Here is a 27323-nt window from a genome sequence, read left to right on the forward strand (position 1 = left end):
AAAATTTATTCTAAACGTTCACGAATCAAAAATTGTCATTTAAGGTCTTGAAGCTGTTATGTTCCAACAGTGTGGGATTCTGAGGACTTTACTGGTTTAATCTGCACTTTCTGATTAATTCTGGTCATCTCTGATGCGCTGAATGTAGGAATTTACACCAGCCCCCAGCCCACTGCCAGGAGCAGAGAGCCTAGACCTAGTCACACGCTGGGACTGGGCTCCCGGACCTGGCCCTGGTCCCTCCAGTTCCAACACACTTTGACCTGTTGGATGGGGGAGGGAGAGGGGGAGGAGGGAGCTCCCCCCCCCCAAGCTGACAGTTCCAGTGACATGGCCTAGGTCTGTCTCACACTCTCTCTCTCTGACACACACACACACACACACACACACACACACACACACACACACACGAAGCCTGGGAGAGGCAGTTAAGGAAAGTTGGCTGATACCTTTATTGTTTTGGGGGGAGGGGGTGCTCAGGAGCTCTTGGTGGGGCGGGCCCGCTTCCTTTTCACCATCACAGGCTTCTGGCTGCGCAGTATGGCGCTGGCCCTGCGGATGGCGGCCATGCGCAGATCCGGGCGGTACTTGTTCTTGCGGATCATGTGCCGGATGCTGCTCAGGGTGGCCCGGGCGTTCTTGTTTATGGTAGTCCGCACATAGGAGGTTGCGGGCTTTCGCTGGCCTGGTGGGGGAGAAGGGGGCCCCAGGGGGTCAGTCAGATGGCCTGGGCCTTTAACGCACCTTCCAGGTATGAGGGTACAGCACTGCCAGAACCCGAGCGCCATGGCTGTGAGCCTGGGCAGGCCCCAGCCTCACCTTCACACACAGATTTACGGGACACTAACAGTGACCACCAAGGCTAGGCCATGGGTACTGTACAGGCATCTCCCTGTCACTGTATCCGAGACACATCAATCGCCATCATCTCACTTTACAGAGAGAGCAGACACAATGGATGAGGGCCTCCACCCAAAGTCACAAACACACAACAGAGCTGTGGGAATCCAGGCTTCCTGGCTCCAGGCACAGCGAGGTGAGGGAGGCACTTGGCACCACGTTGGCCAGACAGCGAGCACTTCTACCACTGCAGCTGCCCTCCTTTCTCTGCTCCACCCCACCCCCGGGCCCAAGGTACCCACTCTGCACAAGGGTCTGAAATGCCAAGCTGGGGCCTGGCCCCGATGCTGGGGTGACGGGGAGTCAAGAAGGGCCAGTGGTGAGGAGCCACACAGGTGGAACTTGGGCTCCACTGCCCAGAATTCAGCCAAGGACCCTTTTCTCCATACCAGGGGTATGGCCAAGTCACTGACCCTGGAACAGGACCCACATTAACTGCTCACATCAGCCCAGTTCCTGACAGTTGGGGAAGGCCACTCAACAATCCAAGAAGGGAAAGTCTCTACAGGACCCAACACACCAGAACGAGGAGTGTGGAAACCTGAGAAGCCCACTGGCCTAAGTGACTGGGCACTCTAGAGCTGTGCTCCTAAGGACAGACAGGAGTCACCAAGATCGGGAGCTGGCCGGCAAATGGACACGGACGACACTGAACCAGATGCTGAACCCTGACCACAAACAGACACTGGTCATCATCAGGGACCTGAGAAAAGCTCATTCCTCTCTTAAAAACGGCAAAGAACAGAAATGGTGGAGGTACCATACCCCATGACTCAGAAAAGCCTCTGAATTCTCCAACATTCTCTAAGACACTAAAATGGCCCATTTGTGCCTAAGGGTACAGTTTATGAGGATGGGTTATCTGTTTGGGTCCACACAGCAAAAACGGGGTCAGCCTGCTGCTTCCTACAAGTGGGAGCTTGGGGGGCGGATCAACTACTTGCCTAAATTTTCCCACCAGCATCGAGATGGAGACATCCACCTCCACCTGGGCTGTTTGAAGGAATTAACCTTAAAACATCGGCTGGTGCAACCCTGTAATTTAATCCTAACCACCACCACCACCAGTACATACAGCTCAGGTTATTAATTTCTCCATTTTACAGAGGACAAAGCAGGTTTGAAAAAGACTCCACCAGCTGACAGAGGGCGGAGTGGCCAAGAGGTGAGCAGCGTCCCAGAGGAACATCCTGACCCCAGGAATCCTCGACTAAGTAGCAGAATCACTCTTGTTGCCCAACACTGAAAAAACCCCAGCTCCCTGCCCCGATGGGGGCCAAGCCGGGGGACACACTCACCGGATCTGCGCTTCATGACGACCACCACGCCTTTGCCGTCGGCCGCGGGCTCCACGCCCACGGTCTTGCGGTGAATCAGCCCGTTGTAGCGAAAGGAGTTGCGGGCCTTCAGGTTGTTGGGTTCCTGGGAGGGAGGACGTATGAGGGTCGGGAAGAGGGAGGGGGCCGGGCGCCCGCGAAGCCGCCCCCCTCAGACCCGGCGTGCGGGTCCCACTTACGGTGCTGTACGTCTGCTTGTTCCTCTTGATCAGGAAGCTGGAGCAGTTCCGCACGATCATCCACTGCAGGTGGGCAGACATGGCGGCAGCTGCGGAGAGAGAGGCGCGCGCGGGGCGATGTCAAAGGGAGCCGCAGGCCGAGGCCGAGCCCCGGGACCCCCCCAGGACAAGAGATGGAGGGTGTGAGCGGGGACCTGGCGAAGGTGGGCAACCCGAGGGCGGACAGCACCCAGGAACTTCCCAGGCGGGGCTGGGCGACCTAAGGCGGCGGGGCTGAACGCAGGCCCGGGACTAACTGAGGAGAACGTGAGAGCCCACAGCGCCGCGGGCGCCGGGGCCGGGGGGAGCCAAACACGCGAGGGACGCGCCGGGAACCGCTGGCGGGAACTAACACGGGACCGGGGGCGCAAGACGCGGCCACGCGGGCGGGCGGAAGGCCTGCGCTCACCTCCTCACGATGCTGCTGCCGGAGACGGAAGAGGCACGCAAGGGGCGGGGCGACGTCTTTAATACCGACACGCATTTCCGCTTAGCCTCTGGGCACGCGCTCGCCGTCTCCTGACCCCGCCTCCAAGGGCGGCTCGGCGACGTTCGGCTACTTCCGCCGGTCCGTCACACACCGCTCGGGAACCTTCGGAACTCCTCAGAGACCGGAGGGCGCGTTCTCAGACGCGGAGCTGTACCATTCCGGGGCCCTTCGTGTGTTTCCGTAACTCCACGGCTGGGTACAGCTAGAGCGGCCCCAAGCCCCTTTCCTCAGCGGCCTCTCCCCGGGATTGGTCACCCAGCGCTTGACACAGGATGAGCGCTCAATAGATATGTTTTAGGGTTTATGCTTATGAACGAACGTGTGAGTGTGCGAACTATTTAAGCCTAGCTCAAGGCCTCGGTGCTTCCGGTCTTCTTCGTATGCCCTCGGCTATTGCCGAAGAAGGCTCGCTCGGGCATCTCCGGAAGTCTCCGGCAACGCTCTTCGGAGAGGGTGGCCGCCTTTCTTATTGGCCCGTGCCCGATTCGGGCCTGTTCGGAAACACTCGGTCCCTCTCGGCCACACTAGGAAGCCTTCGGAACCCCCGCAGTCTCCTCCCGAGGGGAAAACAAACTCCAAGTGTTGGGTCTAGAGGGAAAGCGACCTTACTCCTCCAGGTTCGCACCCCGGGGAGCGTGGGTGTCCTCTAAGGGCGAGTTGTTCGGAGGGAGACCTGCCTGGGAAAGCCCTCGAGTCGTTCCTTCAGGGGTCCCGTCCCTGCCCGCCAGCGCCCCACCTCCCCTCGGGGCCGCTTCGTCCCGCCCGTCCCACTTCCGGGAATCCTGCTTTCGGTCCCCGGCGACCCCGCGGCTCCCCGGGGCGCCTGTGAGGGCAGGGCCGGACGAGGCCCCAGCCGAAAAAAGCAAAGCCGACGCCTGACGTCCATCAGGGCGCCGCGAGTCCGACGGCGGGGCGGCCCGTGACCGGCCACCTTCGTGCCGTCCGCTCGGCGGTGGCTCCCAGGACGCTCCCGGGGCAGGAGCGCGTGAGCGGAACCGCGGCCCCGCAGAGCCCGCGTCCCGAGCCCCCCGCGCTGAGCGCCTGTCCCGTCCCTATTTGGACACCGCCCGTCCCCCCGTGGTGCCTAGAAGGCCCCCGGAGGAGAGCGGAGCGGAACGGGGCCAGGCTTCCGCCCGCCCCGCCGCCTCCATCAGGGCGCCCCGAATGTTGACCGTGCTGCCTCCGCTCCTCGGGGCGCAGGGGCCCCGGGCCACCCTTACGCCTCGGCGCCAGGCCCTGCAAGGAAACCCCGGGCAGGGCCCCTCCAGAGCCGCCCAGCTCAGGTGACCCGGAGGCCGCGGGGCACACCTGGCGCCGGCCCCGACCCCGCCCCTGGACGGGCGGCACCCGGAAAACTCCCGGCCGGAGCCAGCGCGGCGAAGCAGGGCCATGGCGGCGGCGCCCGCGGCGTGCGCCTCGCAGGGCCCCCCGCCGGGCGCGCCGTCCCCGCCGGCCCGTGCGCCCGCGCCCTCGGCGGGCCTGGGCCGCTGCCGGGTGGCGCTGCTGCTGGCCGTGGCGCTGGACGTGGCGGGCATGGCGGCGCTGCTGACCGGCGTGTTCGCGCAGCTGCAGGTGCGCGGCCGCGACTTCGGCGACCTGCTCATCTACTCGGGCGCGCTGCTGGTCTTCCTGAGCCTGCTGGGCTGGATCCTCTGGTACACCGGCAACATCGAGATCTCGCGCCAGGAGCTGGAGCGCGACTACGGCCTGCGGCCCTCGGCGCTCGCCCGCCTGGCGCGCAAGCTCTCCCGCCGCTGGTCGGCGCCCGCCTCCGCCGCCGGCCCGCGCGCCGCGCCCGGCTCCCGGGGAGCGCGCCGCGGCGCCCGCGCGGCCCCGCCGCCCGGCGCCGGCTCCCGCCGCGTGCGCCTGCAGCTCGCCACGCTCGAGGCGGCGCCCGGGGCGCCCGGCGCCGGCCCCGAGTGAGCCGGAGGTGAGGCCCGGGGGGCGGGGCGGGGTGAGACCGCGGGGCGGCTGGGGGACGGAAGGAGGGAGGGTCCGAGGGAGGGCCGGGGGGAGCGGGGGCCGCGGGAGGGAGGGAGGGAGGGACTTCGGGGGAGGTGGGATTGGAGAGACACTGGGAAAGATGGAGACAGAGAGGCAGGGAGAGACAGGGGAGCCAGGGAGACACAGGACCCAGCCAAGATGGAGACGCAGAGAGTGGCAGAGGCCCAGAGGATGGAGAGAGGGAGCAGGCCTGAGTGCGGGCTGGGGAAACGCGAATGAGACCCTGCTCCCCCACCCCCACCCCAGGAGGTAAGGGACAGTCACTGTCACCTGGGAGGTCCCTTCCCGCGCTCCAGCCCCAAGGTGCATCAGGTCCCATTTAATCCCCAGTGTAACTGGGTCTCCGAGGCCATGACTCCTACCATCCCCAAGCCAGCCGAGGACACTGAGGCCCCAGAAGGTACCACCTCTTGCCCAAGGGCACACCGCTGGGATTCTCCTGACAAAAAGTCTAAAGAGATTTAAAGTAAAAGTGGGAATGACCAATGGAGGCAGGAGAGCGATGGCGGCAGGGACCAAGGCTCCTTCCCTCCCCTTTATCCCTCCTCTACCATCTGTTCCCTTTCCTAAACACACTCTTCCGCGTGCACTCCTCTGCTCAAAGGCCTGCTGAGGTTCCCCACGCCAGTCACTGACATGCCCGCCCCCCAAGTCTCAGCACCACATTTCCTGCCTTCTCTAAAGTCGCTTGGCCACGGGCAGCCAGGCGCTCACACCAGCTGGCCTCTGTTCGCGCTCTCGCCACCGCAGGAGTGCCACTGCTGTCTCTACAGAGAAAACTTCCCATGTGTCCTCTAAGATCCAACCCAACTACGCTGCCTTTCTCTGGGTCTTCCTATTGTGAGTTATCCATTATTGCTTGTATCATCATGTGCTGTGTCTGTGTGTGTTGGTTCTGTTTCTCCCAGCCAACAGGGAGCCCCTTGAGGGTGAGGCCCGGGTCTCTGGTGTCTATGTTCTTAGAACTTCCCAGCAAAAAGTTAACCCAAGAAATCAGAGGTTGATGGTTACCTGGATGGATGGATTGGTGGATGGGTGCGTGGGTGGACAGAGAGATGAGTGGATGAGTCAGTGGATAGATGGATGCATGGATGGGTGGATTAGTTGGTGTATAAGTGGATGGATAGATTGGTGGATTGGTGGATAAGTAGGTGGATAGAGAGATGAATGGATGAGTTGGTGGATGGATGCATGGATGGACAAATGGATAGTTGAATGGATGGGTGGAGGGATTGGTGGATGGATGAATGGATTTGTTGATGGATAGATGGACAGATCGGTTGATGGATGAGTGCATGGATAGATGGACGAGTGAATGGATGGATGTGTGCATGGATTGGTAAATGGATAGGTTGGTGGGTGGATGGATGGATGGATGTATGGGTGAATGGATGGATGGATGGATGGATGGATGGATGGATGGAATCCAGACACAGAATTCCTCCTCAATGGGAAGGGTGAGGTGCTCCCAGCACATGAAGGACAGAGAACTTGAATTTTAACGGAGGGTCCCATAGGTCCTGGCTCCAATGCCTCCCCTCCCACTCTGGGACCAAAGTTAGTTGAGTGGCCATGCAGACCCACCTCCACTCTTTGTCACTTGTCCCCTCTCTGTCTTCTCTGTCTCTGCCTGCCTGCCCGTCTCTGTTTCAGTCTCTCTCTGTCTCCCAAGTCTCTTTTTGTCTCTGCGCCTGTCTCTCCTGGCCTCTCATTCCCCACCTGTACCATGGTGTTCTGGTCACTTAAAGTCACACACACTCTGCAGCAAATCAGGGCATGAAAGGATGAGAAGCCAGTGAGCAAGTGGGTGAGCCAGTGGGTGAGGGGCTGAAGCAGGTGGAAAGGGCTTCCCCTGTGTCCCTTGCGCCCCTGGGTGGTGGATGCAGAGAGCACATGGATATGGGGTCCCCAGCAGCCACTAACACTGCCCTCCCTCCTGCAGACAAACCTGTGGATCCACCTGTCGGGACCTGACTGTAATGTGCAGATGCCCCCAACATCACGAGGCCACCAGGATGCCTACCTGTGCTCCTTTATCACCTGCATAAATGACTGCCTCCCAGCTCTGTTTGTCTGTCTGCGAGAGGGCCATCGCTGGGGCAGGGGTGCTGGGAGGGCCAAGTGGACTAAGTCACATTCACATATACTTGAGGATCCCAAAGCCACTGGGGACATAGGAGCCTGGCTTCACCAGGATCTGGAGCCCAGACTCACCCTCTCAGTCCAGACCTCCCTCTGCCCAGGCTCCTGTCAGTTTGGGACCCTCAGAGAAGCAGACAGAGGGACAAATTAGACTTCCAAGGTATTTATTGGGGGAAAGTCTCATGGAGGGGAGGTTGGTGTGAGTCTGGTGCTGAGAAAGGAGGGGAGGAAGGAAGGTTCAGGGTTAGGATGAGTCTCAGAGAGAGGAAGGGAGAGAGAGAGGGAAATAGAAACATCAATGATGAGAGAGTCATTGATGGGCGGCCTCCTGCATGCCTCCTGCTGGGGATTGAGCCCCCAACCCGAGCATATGCCCTGACTGGGAATCAAACTGAGATCTCCTGGATCATATAGGTCGATGCTCAACCACTGAGCCACGCTGGCCGGGCAAGATGCATCTTGAACTGTACCGCACTTCAAAGAAAATTTCTGCCAGGCCACTGGGGGCCTGAGAGAGCTGAGGTTGTCTGCCCAGGAGGCTCATACCCCATAGGGAACCCCGCTGTGCTCAGACATTGGTGGGAAGACTGGGAAATACTGGGTGCTGGGCACATGATACCATGTTGGTAGTTAGGCTGTCAGGCAGCGGCGCTCCCTATAGGAAGAGAGCTGAGGGGTACAGCCCCCTAGCTGTAGCATGCCCCCCAGCCCGGTTCAGGCTACCCCCAACTTCCCCATTTCAGACCCCTTCAGTCCAGACACCCCATGATCACCACCCAGGCCCCACCACTCCACCCACCCTCTCCCCAAACACGCACACACATTCCCTGCCTGGGGCTTCATCCACCTCTGGCTCCCATGGCTCAGAAAAGAGGCCATGTGTCTATATGCTATGTCTTTATTGAGGGGTCCCCCCAGGGGTGCCCCTAATCGTCTTCCCCTACTGTGTCTTCCCCTTCTGAGACGTCCTGGGAACCCTTCAAAGGAAGGGTGGCTGACTGGCTGCCCTTTTTCTTGGCCTGGGATGACATAGAGACGGATCTGGACGGCTGGTATTTGAACCCTGGGAGCTGTATACCCCGGCTCTTGACCCACCTGGCGGGAGGGGACGTGGAAGGGAGCATGCTCAGCCTTAGCCCATCCGCCTGCTCCTCTCGGGGCAGGGCGCCCACCCAAACCCCACTGCCACTACTCGCCAATACAAGAAGACCCCGAAGATCACGAAGAGAAGGCCCGCACACGTCCAGCTCAGCGCCCACAGGTGTTTCCTCCGCATATTCTCTGGACAAAGTTCAGACCTTTGAGACCCAGGGGTCCTGGCTGCCAGCCCCGTCCGCAGGGACCCTGTCTTACAGGCACTCACCGTCCGGCCGCTGGTGGTAGCAGATGCCATCTCGGTAGCAGCATCGTAGACGCAGACAGAGATTGGGGTTCTCAATGGCCGCCTCTCCCCCACAGTTCTCCCGGTTCCACACGTCTCCTTCACAGCCTGGGGGCAACCATAAGGGATGGCGAGGTCACAGGCCCAGGCGCAGAGGGCCACAGAGCCCAGGATCCCAAGGCCAAGTTCCCTGGGCTCTGCCTAGTGCTTACTCTATATGGACCCAGGATTCCAGATATCCAGCCTCCTCCATTAGACCAGGAATCCTGATCCCAGCCCCTCCTCCCTCAGACCCAGGGGTCCAGGCATCCCCTCCTCCCTTTGGACTCAGAGCCTAGTCTGGGCCCCCAGCCGTGGGAGCCCAGGATTCATCCACTGCTCACTCCACGGGTAGAAGAATCCCTGGATTCCATTCCCATCTGTGAAGGAAAATAGATGGTGTCAGGCACACAGTATGGAGGCTGGGGACGCCCCCTCCTCGGCTCTCTGACCCTCTCCCCGGGCCCCCTCACCTACTGAGCCCTGCATCAGCAGTAAGAGGCTCAAAGCTGGGATCCCACTGGCCGCCATGTCTCCTCCCCAGAGCCCTGGGGCCTCTGTGGTGAGAGACCTTGAAGGCCATCCCCCAGCAACCAGCTGGGCCCCGCCTGCCTGCCCACCCAGCCCCCAGGGTTCTAAGTTCTGTTGCTAGGGGCCCCTCAGCAATGGGGAAGAAGGAAGGGGGTGTCACACTAGGCCGGTCATGCCTGGTTGCTAGAGTTGCTTTCTTAGCAACCAGCTAGACCGGGCTTTAGGGTGGGTGGGGGTCAAGGCCTCTCCTCCTTACCTTCCAGGGGACCTGAGAGGTAGGCAGCAGAGTCCTCTCCAGGGAGCCCCTGTTAGTCACCTGAGGCCTGCGAGCAGCTCCAGGTGGCCCAGTCTTTCCCCTGGCAACCAGGTGACCTAGGGAGTCAAGGAGGCAATGGGGATCTGACATTGCTCAGAAGTCCCCTGCTCTCTGTGGCACTCAAGGCCCCCTGATGGGGACTATGTAAGCAGGTTGGCTTGGCCATGCCTGTCGGATGGATCTCAGGGCCCAGGGCTGAGGGTGACTCATGGGCGGGGAGACCCTTTCCCTTCCTAGGCTTGTCTCCCCACCTGCAAATGGGGAAAGGGGATCCAATGGAAGGTCTTCAAACTCCTGGCTTGGTCTCCCCCAGCGGTGGGGCCTGGGCTGGGAGCGTTCCCCAGTTCACCAGGAGTGAAACTCCATTCACAGCTCTGCAGCCAGTGGTGGGTGCTCAGCTGTCCTGGGGCAGTGAGTTTTTGTGTCCCAACTCGGGAGCTAGGGAAAAGGGGCCTGAGGCCCGGGACACCTGGGTTAGAGGGGCTGGGGGCTCAGGACTCCTGAGTCTGAGGGGGAGGGGCTGGGGTCAGGTCTGAGGGCAACTGTCCAGGAGCCCAGACCCCCTTTCTCGGGAAACCCCGGGAGGCTGACTACTCCGTCATCTATAAACATCCTGGTGGGAGCTGAGTGGGCCCTGGGCTGCCTCCGTCAGAGATGACACAGGTCAGAGGGGGCTCGGCAGGGGGCCGGGGGTGGGGGTCAGAGGGGTTGTGGGGCTGAGGCCGGGCAGCTGCTGACCGTTTCCTGTGTCAACATCATCTGGACCCATTTCCAATTCCCGGGATTCCTCAGGGATCAAGGAGGGGGTGGGGGGTGGGGCTGCCGGGCCCTGGACCGCGGCTTGGGACTGGGGGGGCCCCACCGTCAGGGCCCTCACCGCTAATGACAGGTTTGGGCTGCCTCTGCGGCCCGCCTGCTCCGTCACCCCCCAGAGGCCAGACAGGACCCCCCAGGGACAGACAGACGGACACACACACACACACACACACACACACACACACACACAGCCTGGGACCTGCTGACCTCACACCAGCCAGTCCCGCCTGGCCTGAGGGCCAGCACATGAGCGAGGACCCCGGGCTCCCTCCTCCTCAGGTCCCCGTGGTACCTCCCCACGGCTGCTCGCCGAGCGTCTGTCTCGTCCTCAGCTGCTCCCTCTGCACGGCTAGCTTTCACTGCCTTTGCATCTGTCTTTTTCTCACCTCGGGTCTCTGTGTTCTTTCTCCCTCTTGCCCTCCTTTCCACAGAAGTAGCCTGAGTGTCCCCAACCCCGGGGAAGACCCAGGAATCCTGAAAATACCCCCTCCTGTCCTGCACCCCTCCCTTCTCCCTCAGCCTCTTGGGGCCACCTGGGAGAAGATGGCCCCACAGCCCCAGGGCGAGGGTTGAGGCAGAGGGGAAACTGGTCCCAGCCAGGGACCACTGCCCCACCCCAGGCTCCTGACCGCCCCAGCAGAGCATTCCCCAAATTGCACTACAGTTTGCCTCCCCCTTTCTGGACACTAGGGTTTAGGATTCCTGCCTCCTGGGTCTGAGGGAGGAGGGTTTGGGCGCCTGGACTCCTGGGTTGATTCTGGGGCCTCAGGCTGTCCCCCCAGCTTCTCTATAGGTAGAGGGGCTGCTGTGACCAGATCCCTATTGTTGCTCTCAGACTGGCCCCAGGCCCAGGCCCCATCCCCTCAGGCCAGTCCACCCCCCAGGCTGGTGGCCTGAGTCACCTTGGCTGGCCCCCGCCAGTCTGGGGGGGGCTACGTCAGTTCTCCCCTCACTGACGCAGCCTCGGGCCCCCCACGCTGACTCAGCCGGAAGTAGGCCCCCTGAGGGGTGGATTCCCAGTGGTCAGAGGCCTGGGTCCCAGCGGGAGCAGGGGCTGGGGAGGGCCCCTGGGGGGCCGTGGCAGGGGTGGCCATGGCAGACCAAGAGAGAGCAAGCATGCTTACCTGGGGAGATGAGGTCATGTACCACCATGGGGGGGCTGTGACCTCACCTCCCTGGGGACCTGAGCCGTTGCCCCCCCAGTGCTAGGGGAATGACTCCAGCTGCCATCCAGCCCCAGAGCCCCCTGCCAGCTCAGCACAGTCTGGGGGCCAGGAGGGGGTTCTGCAAGGAGACTTTTAAAAAAATATATGTATATATCTTTATGGAAGGGAGAGGGAGAGAGAAAGTTGAAACATCAGTGATGGGAGGGAGTCGTTGATCGGCTGCCGCCTGCGCGCCCCTGACTGGGGGTCGAGCCTGCAACCCGGGCTTGTGCCCCACTGGGGTCGGAACCTTGAATGTCCTGGGTCCTAGGTCTTGACTCAACTGCTGAGCCACGCCAGCTGGGCTACAGGGACACCTTTGGAAGTGCCTGTCACCTTTTGCCTTCTCATTCCCATCTCATCTTTCTGTGCCACCCTGGGGGATGGGGTGCCCTTGGGGACTTGGGTTCTGTCCCAGTCCCTCACTGGCTCTGCCTTGAACCCCAGGGCCACCTCTGCCCCATACGCCTGGCACTTACCACCTGTGTGCCTGTCAGCATCTCTGTCCCTGAACCGTCTCCCCCCTTCACTGAGCCCTCTGAGTCCCCATCTCCGCAGGGTGTCCTCCCTGCCCTGTCCCCTCCAGCTCCCCGCTGAGCCACGCTCGGCACCTCCCTCGCTCTGTCTTGCTCACGGGCCACGCGGGTCTCGTTGCATCTTCCTCTCTGTCCCCCCGAACGTGTTAAATAAAACCGAAGAAACCAGCAGTGGCCCACATTCATTGAGAGCTGGCTGTGTGCTTTACACGAGTGAATTCACCTTTGTGCGCATCGAGGCGTTTGGGCGTTGGAGGCGGGCACACAGCCGTCCCCAATCTCACAGGGAAACTGAGGCACGGAGGGGTTGAGCCTCGCGCCTGAGGTCCCACCTCTGCTGGGTCTCTCATGGTCTCTGTCTTGGTCCCCCGTCTCTGTGTCTGGCTCTCTCTCACCTCTCTGTCCCTACCTGTCACCTGGAGGAAGGCTCTCCCTGGCTCTGTCCCGCTGGCTGACTCCTGGCCCCGACCTCTGTGTCTAGGGGCCTCTCCCTCTTGGCAGCCCTGCCTTGGTGTCTCTTCTCCGTGAGTGTCTCCTGGCCCCTGCTCCCCTCTCCCTGAGACCGAGTCTCTGCCCGCCTTGCAGAGGGGGTCACTCGGTCTCTCCAGGCCTCAGGTGCGCCTCCACCTCTCTCCCTGACCCCTGACTCCAGACCCTCCCCTCTCTGAGCCCCGGGCCCCTCTGCTCGGGGAGCCTCTGGGCTGCCTCCGCCTCTCTCTGCATCTCACTCTCCGCGTCTCTGCCCCAGTGTCCCCATCTGCCCGGGTGACACTCTCATCCTTGCCTGGGTCTCAGTCTCTCTCTCTCAACCCCTGCCCCTCGGGATCGCCCCCCCGAGCCTCCAGCTCCCCAGGCCCGCCCCTCTCCGGTGCGCGTCACCCCTCCCCCTGCCTCCCCATCTCTGCCCACCCGGGTCCAGGGGACCCCCCGCCCGCGGGCGGCCCCAGCCCCTGAGCCGCGGTGTCTGCCCCGGCGGCGGCCGGCCGAGGAGGTGGAGGGAGGGGACGCCAATGACCTCACCAGCCCCTCTCCGACCCCCCCTTTCCCTTTCAACTTTTCCAACTTTTCGTTCCGTGCCCTCCTCCGAGCGCGGCGGCGGAGCCCTGCGCGGCGGCCGGCTCCGTCTGAATGGAAAAGGCAGGCAGGGAGGGTGAGTCAGGATGTGTCAGGCCGCCCGCCCCGCGCCTGCCCCCCGCCGCCGCCCCGGCCCCCTATATAACCCCCGGCGCGCGCGCTCGCTCACTGCGAGGCCCCGGCTGCGCACCGCACATGCCTCCCCGCCCCCGGCCCAGGCCCAGCTGACCCCTGGGGCTCCCCCGGCAGCGGACAGGGAAGGGTTACAGGCCCCCGGCTCCCTGCCCTCTGCCCCGGGGAACCCCGACCCTGCGGGGACATGAACAGTAAGTCGGGTCGAGTTCGTGGGGTTCGGCGGGGAGGGAGACGGGCAGGGAGGAGGGAGGGGCCGTCGGGGGGAGGGTGCGGAGCGGACGGACGGCGGCATCGGACCGCGGGACGGGAGCGAGAGGGAGCGATGGGGAGGCGGGCGCGGAGGGGGAGTCTGGGAAAGTCGGAGGCCCGGAGTGGGACGGGCAGAGGGCGGGGTGGGGGCCCGGGGTCGGAGCCACGGCGGAACGGAGGCGCGAGGACGGACGGGCAGAGGCGGCGAGGGGACCCCCGAGGGCCCAGGACCCCCAGGCAGACAGCGGGGACCGGAGCGCGCTCAGCCAGGACCCGGGGAAACTGAGGCAGAGGCCGCGAGGAGGCGAGAGCCAGGCGGAGGAGGGGGCGTGAGGCAGGGCTGCAGACGGGGACGGGAGCCGGCCGCACGGACGGACGGACGGACGGACGGCGGCGGGAGCGGCGCGGGGGGCGGGCTGGGGGTGTGCGGCGGGAGCGGGGCGGCCCGGGGGGCGCTGATTGGCTGCGGGGGCCGGGGGTGGGGCGGGGGGGATGGGCCGCGGGGAGGCCGCGGCCGGAGCCGCAGCGCTGCCCCGCGGGGTCCGGCTCTCCCGCCAGGTGCGCCCCGCGTCCCGCGCCGCCGCCGGCCCTCCGCGCCCCACCCCGGGGGGTTCCCGGGGAGGAGCCGCGGCCTCTGGGGCTCCGGCCCCAGCTGCCTCCTCTGTTCTCAGTCCGGCCCGGGTTCCCGGGGCCCGGGGAGGGGGCAGGTTCTGGCCTGTGCCTCCCCCTCACGCCCCGCCCCGGGGCCCAGATTCCGGCGTCCGGGGGCGGACGGGAGACGCCCGGCCCGTCTACCCGCCCGGGGCCGCGTCTGCTCCGACGGGCGGGGCAGCCAGAGCCGGGGAGGGAGAGGGAAGCCCGCCCCGGCCGGCAACCTGCCCCGGGCGCTCCGCCCTGGGCGCAAGACCCCCGGGTCCTAGTCCCTGCGGCCAGCGGAGCCCTCCGCCTTCTCCCCCACCCCGGCAGGTGTTTGCTGCCTGGTCCTGGTCGCGCTGAGCCTGTGGCCAGATAGAGCCGCTGCCCCGGGGCCACCTCCCGGCCCCCCGAGGGCTTCGCCAGACCCTCGGGCCGAGCTGGACAGCGCCGTGCTCCTGACGCGCTCCCTCCTGGCGGACACCCGGCAGCTGGCCGCACAGCTGGTAGGAGGCTGCAGAGGCTGGGCGGGGCCGGACCCAGAGCGACGGGGGGGGCACCTGGGCTCCCACAGGTGGCAGGCACGGAGGACCGAGGAGGGTGAGGCCCGTGGTGCAGGATGGAGGGACCCCCAGAGCTGGGCAGGGTCCCCCTCATAGCTTCTTTGCCCCCCCCCCCAGAGAGACAGATTCCCAGCCGACGGAGACCACAACCTGGACTCCCTCCCCACCTTGGCCATGAGCGCAGGAGCGCTGGGCGCCCTGCAGGTAGGAGCGGGAGAGGGATGGGGAGAAGGGGCGAGCCGGGCCCTGGAAGGGGTCCCCGGGGAGCTGGGGCCGGAATGGGCATGGGCCAGGGGCCCCTGACCCCGCACGCCCTGTGCCCTAGCTCCCGGGGGTGTTGACGCGGCTGCGGGCAGACCTGTTCTCCTACCTGAGGCACGTGCAGTGGCTGCGCCGGGCGGGGGGCCCTTCCCTGCGGACCCTGGAGCCCGAGCTGGGGGCCCTGCAGGCCCGGCTGGACCGGCTGCTGCGCCGGCTGCAGCTCCTGGTAGGTTGCCCCTGCTCGGGGGCCCTCGCCCGTCCCCAAGGCCCCGTGGTCCTGAGACCCCGAGGCCCCAGACTCCAGAATCCTGCCAGGAAACTCCTAATATCACCCCAAAAACAGAGACCCTGTGATCTTGTGACCCCCAAACTCCCACTCTGAAGCCCTAAGACTTGACAGTGCAAACCCTCACCCTGAAATGGAGACCTGGGCCCCAATACACCAAGTCCAGACCCCAAGCCCCGGAAACGGAACCTCCAGACCCCGAGATCCCCGGATCCGGGACTAGAGACCCTGATGGCAAAGCCCAGACCTCAAGACCCTAGACTCTGAAACTACAAGACCCCAGGTCTTGAGCCTTGAGTCCCTAAGACTTCAGATCCGGGTTGTGAGTTCTTGAGACCCCAAGGTCCTGATCCACAGAACTAAGACCCTAAGACCCCTGGGCTTGACCCCAAAGACCCTGGACCTCAAACTCCAGCTCTCAGTTCTGAGACCCCACACTTGAGACCCCAGCCCTCGCCCAGGAGTCCTAGAGATCTAAGACCCGCCCCTGAGATCCAGGCCCGGCCCGACTTGAGTCCACAGCACCCACCCTCACCCAGCACCAGGATCCAGCCCCGATTCTCCAGACCTTGCCCTCAACCCCCTGGACATGGCCCTGGAACCCCAGCCTTAAGATCCCCACCTTTTGGAGGCACAGCCTCCGTGTTCTGAACCCAATATTCTGAACTCCCAGCCAGACACCCACCCCACAGACCAAAGACACTGGAAATATGTAACTGGGACCCCTTAACCTGATTCAGCAGAGGCTCCAAACACTCCTTCTCAGACCCCTGCTGCACCCCTGGCCTGTAGCTAACCCTCTGTCCTCTCCAACAGATGTCCCGCCTGGCCCTGCCCCAGGGGCCCCCAGACCCACCGGCGCCCCCGCTGGCCCCGCCAGCCTCAGCCTGGGGCGGCATCCGGGCTGCCCACGCCATCCTCGGGGGGCTGCACTTGACCCTGGACTGGGCGGTGCGGGGCTTGCTGCTGCTCAAGACTCGGCTGTGACCCACCACCCAGAGCCACCAGCATCCTTCACTGCCAGACCTTATTTATTTATTTATTTTGGGACTGGGGGCGTGGCAGCCAGAGGACCCCCCTTCCCCATTATCTCCCCCTAGTTAGAGACAGTCCCTCCAGGAGACCCGAGCAGGGACACCTGTGCCTTATTTATACTTATTTATTTCTGGGGATGGGTGGGAGGCAGGTGGACTCAGGGGTTCCCAGTGGGAGGGGACTAGGGTCCCTGATTCTTGGATCTCTAAGAAGTCAGGCCGCCGTGTCTCCCTGGCCCCCACTCTCCCTGAGCAGGAGCATATGTTATTTATTAAACTATTATTTTTTTGTGTTGGGGTGGGGAGGGAGGGAAAGGAGGCTTGGGTTTTTGTACAAAAACATGAGAAACCTCTGTGAGATGGAGAAGGGGGAATTAAATTTGTCATACACATCCATTCGAAGGCTGTTTCTATGGGGGCTGATGGCTGGGGGCTAGACGATGGGGCCCCTGGGGCAGGAAGAGGGAGGGACTCTGAGTGGTCAAGGCCGTGGAGGAGAGACCATTGGTGTCTGAGACCCTGAACCCTGAGGGGCTGGGTCTGAGCCTCACCTCGTGCCCAGCACTTCAAAGGCATTCAATAAATATTTAATGGAAGCCCCTGACCAGTGTGGCTTAGTTGGTTGAGCGTCGGCCCCATGCACCAAAAGTTCGCCAGTTTGATTCCAGGTCAGGGCACATGTCTGGGTTTTGAACTTGATCCCCAGTAGGAGGATTGCAGGGAGCAGCCTATGTATGATGTTGCTCTTTCATCGATGTTTCTCTGTCTCCCTCTCTCTAAAATCAATAAAAACTTTTTTTTTTAAATTCTAGACAAAATATACCAAAATATTGACAATAGCCACCTCCGGGTAGAAGGTGTGGGGTGGGATTGTGTGTGACTTTTATTATTTGTGCTTGTAGTTACTCTCCAGAATTTCTACAGTGCCCATGTATTTTGCATGACATTGTCAAAAAATAATGAACACTATTTTTAGGTTAACAGCATACCAGTCCCCCCAAACCCCCTCAAAAATAAGCTCTCAGAAAGGGACAAGAAGAACCATTCACTGGGCACCTGCTCTGGACTGTGCCTTAAGTGTAGGGTCTTACTCACATGATCCCCTGGATCCTCCAGTACACCCCATTTACAGATAAGAGAAATTGAGACTGGGGTTCAAGGTTACACAGCTAGAGAGACACAATTGTGATTCTGCCAGAGGCCTGGCTCATTGCAAAGGGTGTGTTCCTTTCTTTACAACTCAACATACAGCAGCTGTGACCACGGACACAAATGCATTTGATATGGGGAAACTGAGGCTCTGTGGGGGTATGGGTATTACTCAGCATCTAGAGAAGGGTCAGTCGTGAACAGGGGCTGTATTCAGGACTCCTTAGGTCAGAAACCCTTTGGTTAACTATCCATCTGCAGCATCCCAGACAGACCCTCCCAGGGGGCCCTGTCTTGTCACCAGTATGAGTCTGGGGAGGGGCCTTCTGGTTCACCCTCCACCCCCAGCCCTCAGGACTCCAGGCGAGAAAGGAGCCCTTGGCCCCAGGGGAGTTCCTAGGAAGAGTCCTACCAGTGTCCGATGAGGTCACAAAGCCCCTCCACGGAAGGCTCCTCCCCCAGGCCAGGCAGACCACCCCGCAGGGCCATGGCCAAGCCCAGGGAAGCTCCACTGGCTGGAACCGCTGAGCTTGGGGCCAGGGCCCGTGGGCTGGAGGGTGCAGGGTCCCTGACTCCATGCCCCGGTTGACCCCATTTCTGCAGCCGCCATGAACTGGCTTTGGAACATCAGGCGCACGGACCCACTGCCAGGCCCTCCGAAGTGGGTCCCCATCTTGGGCCAGCTGCAGAAGACCCTCCAGCAGGCCGAGTACCTGCCCCTCCACCCGCTGCCCATGTTCGAGAGTAACTTTGTCCAGGTTCCCAGCTCCCTGAGCCTCGGGGGTGGAGAGGGGCAGAGTGACAACCCCGGGCTGGGAGGGCTGGGGCAGCTGGGGGCTCCGGGCTTTGGAGCTTGGTGTGGAGGTGCCTCAGGAGCATCGAAGGAAGGAGTGGTCTCAGCCCCTCTCCCTGGCCCCCAGGTGACCAGCCGAGGCGCCCCAGTATACGTGCACCACAAAACCAACCGTCTGACCATGGGTGTGGCCGCCTCCCTGCCTGAACCGGTGCTGCCGGACCTTCTGCTCATAGCGCGGCCCTCTGAGAGGAGGGACTGCTCCAACCTGGTCCTCACCAGGTGCCTCCATCCCTCAGACCCCCGCTCCGCCGCCATCTCCGGCTTTACCTCCCCAACCTCCTGCTCACCTCCTCCCTCTCCTGCCTTCCCCCAGGATGATCCCTCTGAACCTGGTCCACCTCTACGTCCACAACCTGTCCACCTGGTGCCTGAAGCTTCGCTTGGTCACAGGCCGCAACTACTACCTGGAACTGGATGCCCCTGACAGGGAGATTGCGTTTCTGTTTGACCGCTGGGTCAGTCTCATCAACCTGCTCCAAGAGCCGGCCACCCACTGGGCCCCCAGGACCCTGAACACACCCCTCTCGGACCTGGCCCAGGTGGCACCTCCTGCCTCCACCTGGCACCTCCAGGTGGGACCATGACCACACAGACCCCAGGGGGCAGTTATGGTTCTAAATTCCAAAGGGAGCCAGGACCAAGAGCCTGGAGTCCAGGGTCCCCAGGAATGGGGCTAGAGGCTGGGTCAGCTGATCTGAGGGAGGAGGGGCTGGGGACTGGGTCAGCTAGCCTGAGGGAGGAGGGGCTGGGGGCCTGGTCTCCTGGGCCTGAGGGAGGAGGGGCTGGGGGCCTGGAGTCTTAGGCTGGGTACTGACGGAGGTGTGGAAGCCAGGAAGAGGTTGCCCCTCCTGACTGTCCCCTCTTGGTCCGCAGGACCAGCCCCGCACCAGACGCCCAGGTGAGCAGGCTCAGGCGTCCACTGGGTTGGCTGCATCTCAGCTTCTCCTGCACCAGGCGTGGGCGGAGCGTCCAGCACTGGCGTCCTTGGTTCTTCCCTCCTGTCCCTGGCCAAGCCCCCCACAAGGCTCCTCTCAGCCTCTCCCACTGCCCTCCCCATCAGGGACACCCTGACACAGGTCTCCCCCCCTCTTTTTAGTTATGATTGCTGATCGCACCTTTCCTTACAAGATGCTGACATCTCAGAAACAGAGGAAGGCCAAGGTGAGCAGGTCCCGGCAGGCCGGGGTCTGAGGGCCCGAGGGGCTGCACCTCCTCACCGCCCGCCCTCTCTCCCCCGTCCCCCCCGCCAGACTCCGAAGGCCAGATTCAAGTCCCAGGCTATGGGCAACTCCTTGCCTCTCATCTTGTCGAAGCTGGAGCATCCTGACACTCGGAAGAGAGCCACAGAAAAAAAGTAGGCTTGGGGCCAGGTTGCCGGTGGGGTTGGGTCATGGGGATGCTAGCCATGTCTCACCGAATTGTGCCTGTAGGTCCCACCCAGATCCCTGCCTTCGCAGCTCTCAGACCAAAATCTCCGTTTCTGGTGAGCACACCCCTCCCTCTGCCGCCAAGAACGGGCCTCAAGGCCCTGGCCTTTCCCCTGAGAGCTCAGGCTGCTTCCTTCCCTCCCAGGGAAGCCCAGCATCACCATCCGGACCATCTTCAGCATCTTTTCCAGCACCATCAGCCAAGATCTGTCTACTCCCAAGGCATCTATAGGCTGGGGGCCAGGAGCCCAACTCGTAGATCTGAGGGAGGAGGGCTGGGGGGCCTGGATCTGAGGGAGGGGGGGCTGGGGGCCTGGCCTGGGTCTGAGAGGCTCCCCTGGTCCTGACCATCCTTCCCCTCACCTCCCTGCATCTCCAGGGTTGCTCACTTGAATGTGATAGAGCAGTGGTCTTTGATGGTTTAGTTGGGACCCATTCACATTGTGTCTTGAACAGACCTGACATGTCCTTGCTGGTCTCTGATGATCAGCAACAGGATCTGGGAGCCCTGATGAATGCTGAATCTAGCTGCCTGCCTTCTAGCTCCTTCCACCAGGCTACCTACCCTCCCAACCTCTACCTGCCTACCCCCTACTCCCTTGTTCCCAGGCAGGGCAAAAAGGCCAGGCAGGGCCCTGGGCTCTATGCAGAGGTCATGGCCTCCGCCCTCCCAGAAGACCCCCTCTGTCCCTGCTACCTCTTGGAAGGCTGCATTCACCCTTGACCAGTCCCAGAAGGTCTCAGCTGAATGTGCTCCATTTCAGAAGGCCCCAGCTGGACCCGCTGCTCTCCAGAAGATCCCGGCCATACCTGCCCCATCCAGGAAGACCCTATGTCTACCGGATACTCCCAAGAAGACCATGTCTCATCTTGTCCCAAAGCAGAAATCTCTGTTCCTACCTACCCTATCCCAGAAGGCTCTGAGCTCCGCCACCCAGTGCCAGATGACTTCAGACCCTGCCAGTTTGGCCGTGTTGTCTGCAGGAAGTTGTGTTGGGAATGTGCTTGAGAGAAGCCAGCCTGAGGGGAAGACAGAGCCATTGATGCTGTTGGGCACCCAGGAGATGGAGGTCATGGAGGTGCGGGCCCAGAAAATGTCCCTGGAGCTGCCCTTCAACACCACCAGGAAGGAAATGAAAGAGGTCAAGATCAGCAAAGCCCAGGAGATCACCCTGGACGGCTTGAAGGGCAAGGGCAAGCTGGAGGACAAGGTCCTCAGCATGAAGGAGGAGAAATTCGTGGACATGCCCAGCCTCAAGTCCAGGGTAATGGGGCAGCTGAAGAAGTGGGTCAAGATCAAGGAGCTAGCCGTGGAGGGAGCCTCACAGAAGCAAAGAAGGCCCCTCTCTGTGGAGGAGCTCACCATCACCAAGATGATGATCCTGGCCAATTCCAAGGAGGAGCCCTTGAGATCAAGACCGCTCAGCCTGCCATCCTGTTTCTTGAACCCCCAGGTGTCTGCCACGTCAACAATGGGCTCAGAGTCTCTCAACCCCAGAGAGGTGGTCATGTTGGAGGGGACACCCGTGGTGTTCAGAGAGCGGTCCCAGTTGGGCCCCTGTGCGAAGGGGAGCGCGGGCCCACGGGTGGAGGAGACCGTGCATCCACCGGCAGAGGTAGAGGCAAAGAAGCTGCCCTCAGACCAGAGGGGTCCTTCCAAAGTGCGCCTCCGCTCCAAGCGTGCTCCCAGAAGCCCACGGAAGGAGACAGTCTACCAGGAACCCATCCCTCTGCCCGCAACGACATGGGAGGAGGTTCAGTCACCCATCTTGCCGAGCCCCATCTCATTGATGGAGGCCAGGAGGTCCCAAAAGCCTAACAGAGAATCTCAAGAGACCATGGAGATGCCGGACCAGGGCCCCCTGGCCAAGACGGGGTCGTCCTTGGAGATGCTCGGGCCCAAGATCTTGGGAATGAAGAATTTGAGGAACATGGCCAACAAGATAGAGAAAAAGAAAAAGCTGAGTATCCTCAAACCTTGGCCCAGGTATTCGGGGAGAAAGGACCTCTGGAGTTATCAGCAAGAAGGTGGGGACAAAGACTTGAATGGGGTGGGCTTAGGGGGCACAGAAAGCAGGGAATCACATATTGCAACCCTTGAAAACACGGTCAGTGAAAGTAGCCAGACACAAATGCCAGCTCCATGGTGTATGATTCCACTTGTATGACGTCCAGAACAGGCACATCCATAGACACAGAAAGGCGGTTAGTGGTCGCCAAGGGCTGGGAGGGATGAAGGAATGGGGAAGACTGCTTCATGGCTATAGGGTGTTTTTTTTTGGGGGGGGCGGGTAATGAAAATGCTCTGGAACTAGATTAAGGTGGTGGTTGCAGGACATTGAGAATGTTATTAATGTCCACTTTGAAATGGTTACAGTGGTAAATTTTATGTGAAGTGTGTTTTCCAACTACACGGTATACACAAAGGGGAATCGGAGACCAACTCTGTCCCAAGTAGTTTGCTGGAAAGGGCGGGGGGCCATGGAGAGGCCGCTGGTGTAGGACGTGGGACCAAGAGGGGCCTCTTAAGAGGAAGAGATATTCGTGCATTTGGATGTTGGGGTGAAGGATCCCGAGTCAGGCTTGATCAGCGAGGCAGGAGGGCGAGAAGCCTCGGAGGGACGGGGAGGCGGGTGGAGGACTCCTTCGTTCGACACGTGCTTACTGAGCGCGCACTGCTTTCTCTCCAGCGAGCACCTTTAAGTTGCCGGGACTCAACCTCAGTCGCTAAAGCGTCCAGAGGAGCCCAGCGTGGCCAGGTAGCCCCTGACACCCTCAGGCCCGCCTTACACCTGGCGCTGAGTCCAGGCGCTGGAACCCCACCAGTGCTCTTTGCTCTTCCCCACAGGCCCCAGGCGCCATGCGCCCCTATTGTAAGAAGCAGGGTGCTGAACAGGCCGGGCAGGGGGAGCTCCCGCTCCGGTAGAGGCCAGAGCTATCTATACATTTATATATTGGGGGGCGGGGGGCGGGCCGGGGGAGAACTCACGGGGTGGCCCAGCTTTGCAGAGATTAAAAGCCTGAGTCTGAGACGCAGCAAGTGGAGCCTCGTGCCTGTGGGTGCGCACGGAGTCCCCTGGAGGGGCGGTCGGGCTGGAGGCTGGGGGGGGGGCGGGAGGAGGGGCCCACGTGGATCCCGCCCCGCGTCCCAGACCGTTTTTTCTGCAGCGCAGCGGCTCCCATTGGCTGGGGTCCCGGGGTCCCAGCCAATACGGTCGAGGGGTCGTGGTTTCCCTGGGCTGGGACCCTTGAGGCTCAGAAACGCCAGGCACCCGGGACGGAGCCGCAGGCACAGGCCACCCAGTGACGCGCTGACATCAGCCTAGTGAGGACAGGACGGGTGGGGTGGGGGCTGGGTTTCGGGGTGGGGGTCGGGAGGGGAGTGCGAGTTGGAGCGAGGGGCGCCCCCTGGGCCCCACGGAGCCCCTCCTCCCCGCAGGAGCTGCGGGCTCAGCGCATGTTAGACATCGAGAAGCCCCCCAAGGGGCGATGGTCCACGCCGCCCTTCGACCCGCGCTTCCCCAACCAGAACCAGACCCGCAACTGCTACCAGAACTTCCTGGGTGAGCCCTCGCGGGCAGAGTAGGGGGGCAGGGTGAGACGGGCAGTGAGGAAGGGGCGCGCCCCAACTGCAGAGGGGCCGGGACCCGCGGTGGGAGCCGAGGCCGTTGGGATGGGGGCGGAGCGAGCCGAGACTGAAGGGGCGGGGCCTGCTCGCGGGGGCGGGGCCGGTCCATGGAGGGGCGGGGCGATGGCGGGAAAGGCGGGGCCTGGCAGGCGGTGGGCGGGGCCAATGCGGTAGAGGCGAGGTTAGAGGGAGATGGGGCGTGGCCCGGGGGTGGGCGGGGCCTGTTGAGAGGTGCGGCTGAGTCCTGCGCGGCGGGACGAGGGGGAGCAGGGTCCCCGGAGGGGAGAGAAGAGAACGGGTCTTGGGGAGGCGGGACCTATTCTGGGAGCACCTGACCAAGCCGTGAAGGGGCGTGGCAAGGGAGCCCCCCGTCTTGGAGGGGCGGGGCGAAGGACCGGCGGCGCGCGGCCGAGAGGGCGGGGCCAGGTGAGGAGGGCGGGGCGTGCAGCGCGGCCCCGCCCACCGCCCGCCCCGCCCCGCCCCGCCCCGCAGACTACCACCGCTGCCTCAGTAAGATGAACCGCCTGGGGAAGAGCACGCAGCCCTGCGAGTACTACTTCCGCGTGTTCCGCGCGCTGTGCCCCATCAGCTGGGTGAGGGGCACGTGGGCGGCGGCCGGGGCGCGGGCGAGGGAGGCGGGCCCGCTGGGCTGGGCTGGGCTGAGCGCGCCCCGCCGCGCCCCGCCCCCCAGGTGCAGCGCTGGACCGAGCAGGTGGAGAACGGGACCTTCGCGGGCAAGATCTGACGGTGCGAGCGCGCGGCTCCCCCGAGGGACCGGCCCCGGTGGCCCCGCCCCGTCTCCCGGAGACCCGGCCCCCGCCCGTCGCTGGGCCACCAATAAAGCGATGTCGTTGCCGCCGTGTGTCTGCCCCGTGCGCCGTGCGGGCGGCAGGTCCTCCCGGTGGCCGCGCCCCGGAGCCGACCCGACGGTTCTGCCGAGGAGGGAGGGGCGGGAGGACCGAGCTCCGCCAGGGCTGGGGTGGCGGGAGCGCCGTCGGGTCCCAGGTGGGAGCAAGCGGGCCCGCCCGCCCCCCAGCTGCAGCAGCGCCAGCCCGCCAGCCCCGGGTCGCCCCAGGCTCTCCAGGGCGCCCACCTTCCGCCGCCCGAACCCTCCCTCCCTCTCCTTCCTCAGGACCCCTTCTCCTCTTACCTGGACGGCCTCCCAGACCCCTCCCAGGCTCCGTGCCCCTCTGTCCCAGTCCACCCCATCTCAGGTCCTGAGGGGACTCATTTGTGGACCACGCAGCACTAACCCACCCCTGTCCCTCCTGCCCTGCTCCAAACTTTCCCCGGGCGCTCCGCCACTCCCCGGCCCCCATGCGACCCCTTTTCCCTCAGTACATCTCACTCCTGCCAGGTGAGCCCCCTCCAGGGTCCCAGGCATTGCTGGCCTGTCCTACAGCACCACCCACAGCCAGGAGGGACCCTCTCCAGACCCTTCCAGACAGCTCCAGGACACTCAGAGCTCCCGCCTGAATTATTCTTTGTTCCCACCCCATAGGCCGCTGGGTCTTCCCCCTGCCAGGCTCTCAGGTGTCAAATCTGAAATTCCTTCTGATCCCAGACACCTCCTCGAAATGTCATCTCTCCAGCCACCTCCTCCCCAGGCCCCAGGCTGAGGAGTGACCCTGGACCGAGGAGCATGGAGCGGGTCCTACCCCAGACAGCCGGCCATGATACCTGAAAGTGGGAAAATTGGACTCCGCAGTTTCTGCCTGAAGCTGTTGGACCCCCAGCCTGAAGCTGTCTCACGAGGCCCCGCTCCACCCCAGGGTTCGAAGGTGGCTGTTACTAACCCTGACAACTTTCTGGGTGACCCTGGACAAGCCTGTTGACCTGTGTGCACCTCAGTTTCCCCAGCTGTAAACAGGATAATGCAGAGTCCGGTGATCCAGAGGGACAGTGGGAGGGGCTGGGTGAGCTCAGGGGAGGGCCGGCTCCATCCCATCCCATCCCCTCACCCACCTCGATGCCCTCATCACCCCCACCCAGGGCACACCCCAGATGTGTCATCTCCCAAATAGTTCCACCCCGAGATCTTGGCCCCCAGGGATCCTCTCTGGGACCACGACCTGAGAGGCAGGGGGATGAGTGAGGGCATAGGGTGTGCCTGGGCCACAGACCTGGGAGCTACAGGAGGGGACCTCCCGGGCTGCTGCAGGAAGGAAGCAAGCAGTGGTGCCACGCAAACAAGGCAGCTCTGTCACAGAATGGGGCGACGCTGTCTGAGCACTCGGTGAGGTCACCCAGGTAGCGTCTAAGCACAGGGCTGACACCTGTGCAGCCGTGGCCAGCCTCTGGATCTCACCAGAGCACGTGCCTGGAGTGCATTTTGCCCCGTTGGCCAGCAGCCCCTCCCAGCTTTCTTTCCTTCCCTTTTGGGCCCAGGATCCTCCCGGCCACCATCCCTCAACCACTTCTGGTACATTTTTAAAAATATATTGATTTCAGAGAGAGAGAGGGAGAGGGAGAAAGAAACATCAATGATGAGAGAGTCATTGATCGGTTGCCTCCTGCACGACCCCCACTGGGGATGGAGCTCACAACCTGGGCATGTGCCCTGACCGGGAACTGAACAGAGAACTCCTAGACCATAGGTCAATGCTCAACTGCTGAGCCACGCTGGGCAGGCTGGGACATTTTTGTTAATTTTAATTTTTTGTTAATCTTCACCCAAGGATATTTTTTTCCATTGATTTTTTTTAGAGTGGGAGACATGGGTGTGAGAGAGACACATGGATTGGTTGCCTCCCACACGCATCCCGAGCAGGGCCAGGGATCAAACCTGCAACTACACTTCTGGGACATTTTTTAACTCCCTGCCCTGTTCTCCCTGTGGCCACCAGTGCCCTATAGATGCCTGAGCCTGGGCCAGACCCACCCAGCCTCCAGCCGGCTGGACCAGCACCACCACAAACTCCCAGCCCTGAACTCCAGGTCTGAACACCTCTCCACAGCTCTCCAGCCAGCATTGCCAGCCATGTCCTGAACCCCCAATGTCAGCCTCACTGCCCTCCAGCAGCCTCCCAGGTCAGAGGAAACTGAGGACACACAACTTGCTGCACCCCCAACCAGCATCCCTCCTCCCCCATCGCTCATCCCCTCCCAACCTCCCTCCATCTGTTATCCCCCTCCCCTCAGAATCAGCTCCTTCCTCCCAGTCTAGACTCAGGTGCTTCCTGGTCAGAATCACAAAAACATTCAGCTGCCCTCTGACCTTTGCTCCAGGAACCCTCCCACTCTTGAGGCACCCTCTCTCCCTCTCTTCTCCCATCCCACCAGCTAGCTGTCCCTTGGTCTCCAGTAGGCGCAGCTCCAGCCTCCCTGGTGTCTGCCTTTCCTGAGGACCCCAGAGCCTGGAAGAGGGTTTGAGTCCCAGCTCTGCAGCTTCTAGCCATATGACCCCAGACCCCTGGGCCATTCCTATAAAATGTGGTTCACAGCCCTGGCCCATGTGGCTCTGTTGGCTGGGCGTCGTCCTATGCACTGAAAGGATACCCCAGTCAGTGCAGTGCGTGTAGGAGGCAGCCCGTCAATGTTTCGCTCTCACATGGATGCTTCTGTTTCTCTCTCTCTCCCTCTCTCTCCTCCCCCCTCCTCCCTCCCTCCACTCTCTAAAAATCAATGGAAAAATATCCTCAGGTGAGGATTAACAAAAATAAGTAAATTAAATAAATACAATAAAAAAATTAAAAAAGAATCAATGAATGCATGAATGGTGGAACAACAAATCGACAGCCCCCCCCAAAATCAATTTTTAAAAATTAAAAAGATACTGAACTGGATCTGAAGACACAAGAAGATGCGTGTGGTCCCACAGGGCCGGGCCAACCAGGATGACAAAGGTGGGCTGTGGGAGGAGCGTCTGACTGTCGCCAGCCCTGTTGCCTCACTTGCAAAGTGGGGAGAATCCTCCGCTGGGAGGGTGGTCTTTCCATCCCTTCTCAGTGTGATTTGTAGGGTGATGGGACTTGGGCATTCCTGAGTCATTACCCCTTCACACTCCCAGAGCTCTCAGGGCCCAAAGCCTGGGCTGCTTCCCCTGGGCCTGGTGTCCCCAGCAAGGCTGAGGGTCTCACCCTCCTGATGGGTATCCCCTCAAAACATAAGCCA

The 27323-nt window shown here is 62.2% G+C and overlaps 6 protein-coding genes across 8 annotated transcripts; 4 read left to right on the top strand and 2 right to left on the bottom strand.

Moving 5' to 3' along the window:
- Positions 1-428: 428 nt before the first annotated feature.
- Positions 429-3566, bottom strand: RPL28 (ribosomal protein L28). Of its 3 annotated transcripts, none has more exons than XM_081118659.1 (4): positions 2865-3566; positions 2417-2505; positions 2199-2322; positions 429-685 (listed from the first exon to the last, which is right to left on the bottom strand). In XM_081118659.1, the coding sequence occupies exons 2-4, from the start codon at positions 2495-2497 to the stop codon at positions 477-479; spliced, it is 414 nt and encodes a 137-aa protein (XP_080974785.1). In that variant the 5' UTR covers positions 2498-2505; positions 2865-3566; the 3' UTR covers positions 429-476. The 3 variants fall into 3 exon arrangements, with proteins under 3 accessions (XP_080974785.1, XP_080974787.1, XP_080974786.1); XM_081118661.1 differs by having other exon boundaries at positions 2611-2870; XM_081118660.1 differs by having other exon boundaries at positions 2809-2865.
- Positions 3567-4250: 684 nt separating this feature from the next.
- TMEM238 (transmembrane protein 238) lies at positions 4251-6981 on the top strand. Its single transcript, XM_081118662.1, has 2 exons — positions 4251-4875; positions 6892-6981. The coding sequence occupies exon 1, from the start codon at positions 4335-4337 to the stop codon at positions 4866-4868; it is 534 nt and encodes a 177-aa protein (XP_080974788.1). The 5' UTR covers positions 4251-4334; the 3' UTR covers positions 4869-4875; positions 6892-6981.
- Positions 6982-8223: 1242 nt separating this feature from the next.
- TMEM190 (transmembrane protein 190) lies at positions 8224-9082 on the bottom strand (the record flags this gene model as incomplete). Its single annotated transcript, XM_081119001.1, has 4 exons — positions 8985-9082; positions 8856-8891; positions 8455-8580; positions 8224-8372 (listed from the first exon to the last, which is right to left on the bottom strand). Exons 1-4 carry the CDS (start codon positions 9040-9042, stop codon positions 8224-8226), a joined length of 369 nt encoding a protein of 122 aa, XP_080975127.1. The 5' UTR covers positions 9043-9082.
- Positions 9083-13043: 3961 nt separating this feature from the next.
- Positions 13044-16103, top strand: IL11 (interleukin 11; the record flags this gene model as incomplete). Its single annotated transcript, XM_081118474.1, has 5 exons — positions 13044-13065; positions 14340-14512; positions 14687-14773; positions 14895-15056; positions 15933-16103. The coding sequence occupies 5 exons, from the start codon at positions 13044-13046 to the stop codon at positions 16101-16103; spliced, it is 615 nt and encodes a 204-aa protein (XP_080974600.1).
- A 1804-nt stretch (positions 16104-17907) lies between these two features.
- Positions 17908-22508, top strand: GARIN5B (golgi associated RAB2 interactor family member 5B; the record flags this gene model as incomplete). The annotated part of the gene is made up of 10 exons (XM_081119002.1): positions 17908-18057; positions 18220-18374; positions 18469-18727; positions 19029-19053; positions 19252-19316; positions 19406-19509; positions 19586-19638; positions 19728-19804; positions 20290-21633; positions 22431-22508. The coding sequence occupies 10 exons, from the start codon at positions 17908-17910 to the stop codon at positions 22506-22508; spliced, it is 2310 nt and encodes a 769-aa protein (XP_080975128.1).
- Positions 22509-23039: 531 nt separating this feature from the next.
- Positions 23040-23971, top strand: COX6B2 (cytochrome c oxidase subunit 6B2; the record flags this gene model as incomplete). The annotated part of the gene is made up of 3 exons (XM_081119588.1): positions 23040-23145; positions 23703-23803; positions 23902-23971. 3 exons carry the CDS (start codon positions 23040-23042, stop codon positions 23953-23955), a joined length of 261 nt encoding a protein of 86 aa, XP_080975714.1. The 3' UTR covers positions 23956-23971.
- Between the last annotated feature and the right edge of the window lie 3352 nt (positions 23972-27323).

The sequence above is a fragment of the Miniopterus schreibersii genome (assembly GCF_964146895.1).
Source record: "Miniopterus schreibersii genome assembly, chromosome: 18".
Classification (NCBI taxonomy): domain Eukaryota; kingdom Metazoa; phylum Chordata; class Mammalia; order Chiroptera; family Miniopteridae; genus Miniopterus; species Miniopterus schreibersii.